Raw genomic sequence first — 11,217 nt, forward strand, 5'->3', positions numbered from 1 at the left:
AAGGTCATGCTCACACAAGGAGTCAAGTATCTCAAATGGTTGGTTGCTGTTTGGGTGGTGCCACAAATCATCATTGCAAGGGCCCTTGCAGAGGCATCTTCAGCTGGATCAAGTAAGACTTCCCACTCTTCTGCTCTTATAATCTAGTTGCCCTATGGTGATTATGTAAGAATCAAACAGCATATACAAGCCAGTACAAAAAGATATTTCAAATTTGGCACATTACAGCATTTAACTGAAACATCAGCTTAGTCCCGATGGCAGTTTGAACATGTAAGTGAAGAGCTGGGGCTGAGCTGCAATTCCTCCTTCTTAGGCTTATGCATCTGGGCATGGTGTCACACGGGTGAAGAACATGCTCAGTCTGGAATTAGCAGAGCCTTAGACAGGAACAGACTCAGTTGATCACAGCAGAGATGAGGAGACAGTGTAGAAGAGAAACTGTATCTGTGAGAGGTTAAATGGTCACATGGCTGCAAAACTCCACATGGCATAAGAACGTGTGTCACAAAGACCAGGGCTGAGCGCTGATGGTCCCCCAGTTCACAGGAACTCTGTCCCTAGTTTCAGACCCTCCAGTGTCCTAAGTACTTTCATGCCTGTTTCAGAAAAAGTAATTGATTTATGGGTTGCAATATGTTGACACAGTCACAATTCACTACTTACGAAAATTACTAGTTCTTATTGCCAGAGCATATCAAACATGAGGGAAATATGTTAATGGCAAGACTCCTACATCTACATGTAAACATATAAGAGTCTAAATGGAAGGGAAGTATCTAAGCTCTAGTTACAATAAATGAATGCTGTGGCAGGATTCAGTTGCCCAAGCAAAGGCATCTAGTGCTATCTGTAACACACTCAACCACCTCTTCCAGCCTCTACCTGCCCTGCTGGAGAGGCATGACTCTTGAACTCAGCCAGAGCAGCATGTCTTAGAGTAGGGTGCCTCAAACATCCAAGATACTTGTTTCATCAGACAGCTCCAGTCTCTTATACAGCATTAACCCTGCACAATAGAGGCCCCAGTCAACAGTCAGTTCAAAGGTCCTTTTAAGATGCCTCCAAGACTTAGGGGATATATTTTATAGAACATACACAAAAAGAGAAATTAAGGGTGAAATAAAGATGAAATAAAAACTTTTAAAAATATTTTTTATTTATTCATGGTACAAAAGACATATTTTCTCCCTGTACCCCAATGGATTGCCTTGGGCAATCCCTAAAGCAAAAACATCCCACTATGGACATCCCACTTCCACCACTATCTTAGACCACACAGCCAACACTAACACTGATCCACCTTGTGAGCACACATGTTTGTGTTTACAAGTGATACATCTAGAGAAGCCAGCTAACTGAGAAGTTGTTCAGTAGTAATCTGATGGAACAAACTGTATTGTGAAATCACTGAACTGTCTGTACTTTGCAAATAGTTGAGGGAGAATTTGCTGAGGCATAATAGATATTTGTTGATCACATTTGATGAGAAATAGAGCATTGGCCTCAGAGGCAGCATACAAATATTTACAGAAGTAAACCATGACCAGGTACTCCAATAAAGTAGTTCCATAGTATCTTTATCCACCGCTTATTGACAGTTAACTATACTGCACAGTTTACTATGGGATGGTAGGTGTTACTTAGTAATTTAAGCAACTAAGAAAATACCAAATTACAAGGACTGTGATACTATAGAGTTACAGATTCATCGGGATGACTGAATATCAAAACTACATGTTTACTCCCAGTGTTGCGCTGCTCCAGAGACCCCAAGCATTTTTGAAGACACAGTTTAGGTCTAGAAATTGTTGAGTTAAGGTCCCAGTCCAGAAGTCCAATATTTTTCATCCAGCAAATTCCAGAAAGAAGTAATAAAGGCATCCTTTAAGGAATCTTCTCTGATGTCAAGACCTGAGAAGCATGGCAGCGAGTCTAAAGTGGGGAGAAAGAGAATGGCTTAATGAACGAAAATACCACGTTAAAGATCATTTAGCCAAATTAGTAGTTTAGTAAGATTAATGAGTATAAGGGGTCATAGTTCATCTTAATTAAATGGCAGCTTTCAAGATAAAATTCTAAACAACTGATATTTTTAGATATAAATCAAATCTTTGAAAAGAGGAAAAAATCCCCAAAACCAAACACACCCCCCACCCCCCCCTACAAATCTCACACTATTCTTTTTACTGTGTCTGGAATTTTAAAGCTTTTGCAGTAGGAGGAAGAGATGATGGCTGTGTTTCACTGATATTTAATATGTTCAAGGCCAAAAAATACTTAAGACAATACCTTATTTCAATATACAGACATTAAATAAAGTTGAGCAGGTGATTCAGTCAACTATTATTTCATAGTTTAAATAAAATTCTGTCCTGAAGCTTGAACATGCTGAACAGTGCTGATAAGACATCACAGAATTAGAACATAGGTCCTCAGAATCAATTTGTTAGTGTAGGAAAAAGAAAGCCTAAGACTTCTAAGGTCTTAAGTTACAATGCCCAAAGTGAAACATGTGGATAGGATTTATAAAAATGCCAACAGCTCAAGCATATAAGTTGCTCAGAGCTCTGTTTTGAATATATGAAGTTCTAACTACTTTCAGAAAGCAGAATGCACTAGCTCTAGTGTCAAAGCTGAGGAAACACTGGATGGTTAGGCCTCAGTATCTGTGCGTGTTGTTCTTCAACTATCAAAGGCTGATAGACACCATGTAGCTTTACAAAGTTGCAACAAAACCTCTGGATTTTGGACTGTGAATACTTTGTAGGTACCTTATATGCCTACAATAAACTATTTAGGAGAAAATATTATAAGAAAATGAAAAGGAAAAAACCCCCTTATTTATATGTGCAAACAGCTGCAAGCTTCATAAAAGCTTTAGAAGTTGTCAGTTACATCAAGATGGCATGTATTTACATGTAAAACTTCCTTAGTCTTGATATCCTGGGATTACTCAATTCACAGAGAGTAAGCAGAAAGTAACAGAAAAGGAGGAAAGCAAAGACGTGAAAAAAAAAAATCACCATGCAACCATATACGCGTATTCAAGAAGAGATTATCTTAAACTTTTCTTAGACAAACTATTTTCTTCAGTACTTACAGCCTTCTCTTCCAATGAGAGCACACCATCTACAGCCACTATCTGGTACTGCTTTTCTTTTAAGCTCCCCATAAATCTCCGCAGCAGTTTGAGACTAGTACCATCACTGTTCTGTTTCAGCAGTTTTTGCATTTCTTGGGAAGGACATCCCGGATCAAACAGTAGCAAACATAAGGTTTTATTCTTCTTCTCTTCTATTCCAACAACAGTACGACTATGACCTAATTTCAAAAGAGAGTTTCTGTATTTTAAAAACGCGTAAATCCCATTCCTTGTAGCATACTAATTTTCAGATCAAGGAAGATATTACTTGAAATTGAGTAAGGTAGTTATAAGTAAAGAGCAGATGTCAAAAAATTGAGATCCAAGTCACACTCAGGTCTTCCACACAATAAAAATACAAACTTTAATGCTACTCTTACTAACTAAAAAAAATAACAGGAAATAAAGCCATACCTTCAATTAAATGAAGAAGGAATATAAAATGCCGCTCTGAATATGCAGCACATACAAAGATAAAGAATAGAAACGAGTATATTGTGACACTGACCTTGATGTTGCAAGTAGATAGGCGGTTTGGAAGTACACACTACCTTTGCACCACATTCATTATCTGTAGAATAGTAATGCAAAACCCACTCAAATAAACGAGGGTGTGTACCCATAGGGCCAGTTGGTTTGTGAAAGTCAATGATTTGACACCTACAGAACATTCAGAATGAAAAGAACAAAATTTCAAGCTGGTTGTTTAAGACAACTTTTTCCACCTCTCAGTCCTTCCCCCCACCCCAAATGTTTTGTAAACAGCAATTACAGGCATCAAGTGGTCACTATCACCTTTTTTTTTTTTTTTAAATACAGGAGTAGGGGACACATGATTACAAAGCATGCAATATATACTGTACAAAACTGGAAGATTTCTTGTTTAACACACACTGTTCAGTCTAACAAGAACTTGTGAAGCTTTCAAAAATTAAAATTTCGATTTTCTGTGTGATACATGTACACTAGAAAATGTAGTTAACAGCTTTCAGAATTATGCAATTGGATAGCTGAAAATCAGATTCTTCTTGAGAAGAAGCTTCCACAGCAATTAAGTTTTTAATCAATGTTTGATTTTATGCACATGTGACATAATTCTTCACCAAGTCTCAATGGTCTATGTATTTATTCAATTTAGGTACCTGCATAAGTAGTTACACAGCTTTATGCTGTGCTAAATCAGATCTGTTTCTAGGTTGGTTAACTTTAAAGCCCCTAAGGTGGCTTTGTCATTGTACTGTTGGCAATTATGACCTTTAAAGGCACAGCACTTAAACCAGCACTTAAAAATAACAACAACAGAAAGCAATATTTACTTTATCCTGAGATTGGTTAACAGTGAATAAATTTCACATGCTCCTATCCATGCTTTAGAACCGTGTAATCTGTTGTTGAAGTGAGATGCCCCATGAGGATCAAAGCCTTCTTTCCAGGCATCTTCAATCATGGACTGAATCTTCGGTATACTAGGAATTAGTGTAGTATCTGGAACAGAAAAGCTTTTGAATTGTGGTTACAGTTACTAAAATAGTCTATTAATTTAAAATATTCAGCTTCCTTTGTAAAAGGCAGTCGATGATACAAAGATGCACCAAAAGACCTAAAGCTAAAACTTCAGCCACATCATGCCCTGACAGCATTTACCCCTCTGATTCTTCCCACAGGAAAGATGCAGTGGTATAACAAGCATTTATTAAATCTCATTGACCTAGTAAGCCTTGCTGCATAAATGAAAAGGTAAAAAAAAAAAACCAACCCAAACCAAATCAGTCAGTAGGTTGTCATCCAATGTACATGAAAAAAATAGGCACCATTTTGTTTAATACCTCTCAAGCAGTCATTATACAAGCTGTTTTGCAACAGTGAGGAAAGGAGCATTTGGAAATTCCTGTAACCGCAACCCCAGCCTCTGTCGCCTAATGATGAGTGGAAGTGATCTACTCCTGCTGAAAGCCATACACGCCTCACATCTTTGTTTTCATTCTGATAGTACTTGCACAACGCTTCAATGACTCCTAAAAGAAGACCAAATATAAAGTTTATCATCTGTAAACTTAACTACAAGATTTGCCAGAAAAGGATTCTTTCCGCAGCTTGGAACAGATACAAATTAAGACAATTTATTTTAAAACTTCTAAGTGATCCTACATTGCATCTAGAACCCCAAACCAATGGACAATGCACCTATTTCATTTCAATGGTCTTTACTTTGATGAATTTATGTGCTACAAAGCTTTCAGAATTCAAGCTGCTACACAATATTTTAAATTAAACAGCTTGGACTACATTATAAAGTGTGATATGCACAGGAACTATTACAGGAAAGGTAATGTCACCAATAAAGCACTTCTATGTCCCTGCCACCTCCAGTATAACATCCTCTTAAAAACATGGAAATACTTATGCATTCCTCCCCAATTATTTTTCCTGGAGAAACTAAGACAAGAAAAGGAATGGGACAGAATTTGAGAATTACTGTAAATATTATTTTAAAATCCACTGGCAGGATATTCCAAAACCTCCTTTGTTACATGAAAGAACATGCTTGGGAATTTTCTCTCCAATTTGTGTATGTAAATTCTCAAAGGCTCTTTATTGCCATGTTATTGTGAAGACAATCTTTCCATATCCATCAGAGATTATTTTCTGAATTTCTCTCTGATGTCTAAATCATTACCAAGAATTGAAACTTTAAATCATAGAATGGTTTGGGTTGGAAGGGACATTAAAGGTCAACTAGTTCCAATCCCCTGCCAGGGGCAAGGACACCTTCCTCCAGACCAGACTGCTCGAAGTGCCTTCCAACCTGGCCTTGAACACTACCAGGGAGGGGACAGCCACAGATTCTCTGGGCAACCTGTTCCTGTGTCTCACCACCCTCACAGCAAAGAATTTCTTCCTTATATCTCATCTAAATCTACCCTCTGTCAGTTTAAAACCATTACGCCTTTTCCTGTCACAAAAGGCCCTACTGAAAAGTCCCTCCCTATCTTTCTCATAAGCCCCCTTGAAGTACTGTAAGGCCACAATAAGGTCTCCTCAGGGTCTTCTCTTCTCCAGGCTGAACAACTCCAACTCTCTCAGCCTGTCCTCATGAGGGAGGTGCTCCAGCCCCCTGATCATCTTTGTGGCCTCCTCTGGACCCACTTAAGCTGGTCTATGTCCTTCTTATGTTGGGACCCCCAGGGCTGGACACAGGACTCCAGGTGGGGTCATATAAGAGTGAAGTAGAGGGGGAGAACCACTTTCCTCAACTGCTGGCCACACTTCTCTTGATGGAGCCAACCGTATCCTGGGCTGCAAGTCCATGTATTATTTCCACTCAATACATTTTATAGAAAAAAAAATATGTATTTTACCTGTCAAGAATCAAATGGATATTTTGTAAGCTAGAACTACTAGAAGTAAGCTAAAAGACCTTTGAACTGTGGTCTCGGCAAGTAAAGACAAGGAAGGCTTTTGGAAGGGACACAGAAACGCATTGGCACTGTCTTGTATCAATTACAAAACATTTCAAAGAAAATGTATCAAGTAGATACCTACTCCTCCCTGATCTCTCATGAACTTTGTAATCAGATGAACACTGTGCTTACCTGGGACCAGCTTACATAGTACCACAACTAACTGAAACACAAGATTAAAAAGCTACTGTAAATTTTAACAGCTACACTAGGTTATGAACAAATAAGTAGTAAGTAGTGACCAACCATACGCTCAAGGACAACCAACTTGTAATAAGACATTTGCATCTTTTGATGGATATTGTATTTGTGCCTTTAACCAGACAACTTGATTCCAAGGTTCCATAGAAAAAGAAAAGAAGAAAAAAAGTCTTCTGATTAGAATAAAGACTAGAAACATACCAAGCTTTAATTTCCTTACTAATTTAGGACTATAATGGTATAGATTGATCTAGAAATTACATATTACAATTCAGATGCAACTAACATTAAACATGCAATTATATACTTTGTTAAAAACAGGTTTGGTCACTACAATCTAGGTCCAGAAAGTACAGTCTTCGTTGCATATGATTTCACCATTTTTACCTGAGGTCTTTGTTTTCCCATCATCTATACCAAAAGCCAAACATTCCATCATGTCTGCTTTTTTCTTGTGATACTCAAAAGGTTGCATCCTTCCTCTATCAACCTCCCTTTCCATATTCTTTAGGAACTGCTGCTTGTAGCCTCCAGAATTATCCAAGCCATACTGTCTCTGTTAGGGATGGAATGTGCATTACTTAAATCACACTTCTTTAAAAATCCACATTTAGTGATTTTGAGAAGCTGCATGCACAATCAGTAACTTTGAAAAATAGTGAACTGTGAGACATAAAAACTTCATCTTTATGCCACTTTACAGATGAAGGCCAAGCTTCACTCCTCAATAGGAACGTGGGACCAGGAAAGCCACACCTTGAAGAACAGGCACATCCCTCTGCTCCCTCTCAGGCCGAGAGGCAGTCAATGGCCAGGAGGTTGTGAGAGGGGAAAATGAACTCTCAGGGCTGTCAGGTAGGAGGGAGAGGGAAGCGGGACCTAACAGGGGAGTGGTCACTGGAGCAGGTGATGGCAACCAGGAAGAAGATAGCCAGGATGTTCGGGGCCTCAGGCACTCTGTCAGGGAATATGCTCCAGGCTGCACTGCAAGGCAGAGCACCAGAGCTGAGTGGAGCACAGTACGAGGTGGCAGGCATGCTGGGCCCCCAGTTAGAGCAGCAGGGCATGCGCAGGGAGCCCCACACCTCAGCCTGAGCCAGCACCACTCAAAGCAGTAAAGCCAAGTAGCTCAAGGCAGGCATGCCCAGCACCTGTGCAAGGATGGGGGCTGCTGAGAGTTTGTGTTTGCCTGCAACCCACTCCTGCACCCCCACCTCAACACTGCCTGTCTGACTGCACAGGTCCGACCTGATACAGCTGTTCCAAGTCATTACAGTTCCAAGATACTCAGCTTCTAATGGCAAAACTATTCAGAATTTTATCATTTAGAAATAATACTGTACCTGCAGCTTTTTAAATTCTTCTCTTTCTCTCTTCTCCTCTTCCGATCTCTGCCATTTATCTTCTTCAGTTTGGAGCCGTTGAGCCAGTTCTAGATCTCGTATGTTTCCACCTACCCAGGGATAACATTCCAAATAGAGAAGACTTGATCAGGAGGTTAACAATGCTTTGATGGATCATTTATTTAATTTTTAAAGAGTCTTTTCTAAATCGACATACATAAACACAACTGGACATTATTTTTAGGAACTATTTTGAGCTATTAGCAACCAACACTAAACAGGACTGACTGCCTTCAGTCTACCAAGACTCAGACTCTTGACTTGGACAAAGTTTGTGCAGTTACAGAAGCAATTACTTGGCAAATAATGCACATACCTCTACTACTAAGACAACAGCTTTTGTTTCCTACGTTTCGCTTAATTGTTAGTGAGAAGTCCCAGTTTCTTGAATACCACACACTTACTAGCTTCTAGGATCACTGCCAACAGTCTCATAACAAAGTGACAAAAATAAAAAAATTAAGAATCAGAGAACTGGAATGGGAATCTCTAGGATTTTATCAGCCATGCTAATAAGTAAAATTAATTTCGATTCCTTTGCCTTATCACTATGACTAATGAATCAGAACAAGCATTTAGAGAACAGAATTGAGGGGGAAAAAAAAAAAGAAGTTTTCATAAGCTGTAGATTTTCAGCTCACCACACTGTAATGCACAACTCTAAATTCCATGTATGTACACCTATAGAGCTAGAAAACAAAGTATAATATGGCTTTCTTTTAAACATTTTTCACTCCAAGTGTTAGTTTTGGCTAATATACAGTGCATTTACTTAACACGCATGCACAGACAAAGGTTTCTTTTAGCATATGTAATTAAGTAGAGCACTTGGGCAAGTGACAAGACTTGCTATTAGCTATGTTATCTTCATTATGTATATGTCCAGTTTTCTTTTAAAATAAGTAATTACTTAGTTTAAATTTTGTCTGAGATTCTATACTGCAATGTGCAAATAATTGTAAATGCTTTCAAGTATTATCAAGACTGTATCCTTTCATGTACCTTCTGAAAAGCTTTGTTCCTCTAAGTGCAAATCCACATGTTCTTCAAGAATCTGAATGTCTGTACATGTAAGACTGCACATTGGACATTCATATAGGTGTTCACTATTTTCTGTGTCTGAAAAAGAAATACAATTTCTTGATTAATGCAATTCCTTGGTTTTGTGAGAATCACCCCCCTAAATTGATATCCAGTCTACAATAAACACTCAATGAATTATTTTTGTGTTGACACTGAAACTCCCCAGCAAAAGGCAGCAAATTCTAAACAGCTGTTACTCTTAATCAAGTTTTGCCCCATATAGATCACAATTTGCCATGATAATAGTTGTATTAAGCAATGTGTAGTCAAACTGTTAATCAAAAGATCCATTCTGCTAACAAAAGAACACTTGCTTAAAAAATTTAATATTTATGCAGTAACACAGCAGTTGGCGGGCAGAATGAATGAAGTAAAACGTGCTGTCGTTCTTACTTTGTTGGTCTTCCTGCATCTCCTCAAATACTCTTTCTGCAGTTTTAGTATTATTACTGAAGAGTAGCAAATAAAATAGCTAAGGTCCAAAAGGACTTCTGGAGATCATCTAGTCCCTCAAAGCAGGGTCAAATTAAACGGGTTAAGTTATAAAGGGCCTTTTCCAGTCAGTTTTCAACTAACTCCAAGGACAGACATTCTACAAGTTCCCTAGACAACTTATTCTGGTGTTTGGCCAGTTTCACAGTAAAAAAAAATAAGTGTTCTTGTTTAAATGGCATTTCCTGTATTTCAACATGTGTCCACTGCCTGTTGTCCTGCCACTAGGAACCACAGAGAAGAGCTTGACTCCATCTTTATTGCCCTTGAGTCCCTGGAATTTACTTGCACCTTCCTAGGTTCACAAAACACAGGAATTAATATGCTGTGTTAGCTGTTTCTGGAAAGCATTTGCCCAAGCTAAAAGTTCATGACTGGCTAGAGGGAAATGTGATAGTATAATAACCTAAAGTCACCAGCAACATTTTGCACAACACTGCAAACATGCAGTTTCCTGAAATACACTATGTACATTAAAAAAACTCATACCCACCCCTAATACAACTGCTTTTAAAATAGAAATTGGCATGCAGGCAAGCATGTTATTTATTCAAGCTCTGCATTATTTATACCCACAGAAGTAAGATATTATTCAGTGCTAATATCTGGCTTATGTTCTGTTGTTTTTTTCTTAGGAAAAACTTTTTTTAATCATGGACTATGCAGTGTGGTTGATTATACTGCCACATTCTGCATCCTCATCCTCCCTAGTTTTTCTTGTCAGTATACAGAGCTTGATGTAACAAGAGTGTTAGTCTTCGAAGAAAATTACCCACTAGCAGAAATGCCATTACTAGGTTTCTGAAATAGCTACCAGCAACTTTGGACAGTTAAGTCAGAATAAAATTCTGACCACACTTAAAGTTGTCGAATAAATGTTTTCCTTACTCCAACTTTAAATATCCTTGTAATCTCCAAACCAACATTTAGTACTTCAGGATACTTTGGTGCTGGATCTCTCCTAAATCTCTACTTTAAACCGAAAACTGCCTTTCCCTAATGCATACTGCAACCGCTCTACATGATCCTATAAAAGATGAACCTTCAAGAGCTGAAGTCAAACCTTTGCAACCACACATAAGTTCAATAGGTAAAAACCACCTCCCTGTCACACAAAGGCTTTACAATTTACTTTCATTGATACGGAAGGTGTATTCTGGGTGTGCAAAACACTGCAGGTTCGCCTGCTCGTCTACATTAGTGTTCCAGTTCTGCTCTGGAGCAGGTTTTTCAAGTGACATCCCCACCGCCTTCACCCCCTGTCCCTTCCTAAGCGACTTCTTCCTACCGCCTTCAGGCGTTGCCCCTGGCCGGCACCCACGGCGGGTCTCGGAGCTCTCCCGCTGCATCCGCCAGGATGAGGACACAGCCGAACGGCCGCGCAGGCAGCGCCCCGGTGCCGTCGCCGGGCGGTCGGTCAGCCCCCGGCACA

General features: G+C 39.1%; 1 protein-coding gene across 1 annotated transcript; it reads right to left on the reverse strand.

The window, feature by feature from the left end:
- Positions 1 to 1,129: 1,129 nt before the first annotated feature.
- On the reverse strand, positions 1,130 to 9,418 carry ZUP1 (zinc finger containing ubiquitin peptidase 1). Its single transcript, XM_026845698.1, has 8 exons — positions 9,213 to 9,418; positions 8,151 to 8,260; positions 7,195 to 7,363; positions 4,972 to 5,160; positions 4,462 to 4,630; positions 3,654 to 3,805; positions 3,104 to 3,324; positions 1,130 to 1,935 (listed from the first exon to the last, which is right to left on the reverse strand). Exons 1-8 carry the CDS (start codon positions 9,292 to 9,294, stop codon positions 1,888 to 1,890), a joined length of 1,140 nt encoding a protein of 379 aa, XP_026701499.1. The 5' UTR covers positions 9,295 to 9,418; the 3' UTR covers positions 1,130 to 1,887.
- Positions 9,419 to 11,217: the final 1,799 nt, after the last annotated feature.

This window comes from Athene cunicularia (assembly GCF_003259725.1).
Source record: "Athene cunicularia isolate RWA chromosome 3 unlocalized genomic scaffold, athCun1 chr3_part1, whole genome shotgun sequence".
In the NCBI taxonomy this organism is placed as follows: Eukaryota; Metazoa; Chordata; class Aves; order Strigiformes; family Strigidae; genus Athene; species Athene cunicularia.

Coding starts and splice junctions, on each gene's coding strand:
- ZUP1 (XM_026845698.1), bottom strand. CDS start 9,294: ATGTGCAGTCTTACATGTACAGACATTCAGATTCTTGAAGAACATGTG. Junction 3,806..4,461: donor TTAACCAATCTCAGGATAAA/GTAAATATTGCT, acceptor AATGTTCTGTAG/GTGTCAAATCATTGACTTTC. Junction 1,936..3,103: donor TCTCATTGGAAGAGAAGGCT/GTAAGTACTGAA, acceptor TCCCCACTTTAG/ACTCGCTGCCATGCTTCTCA.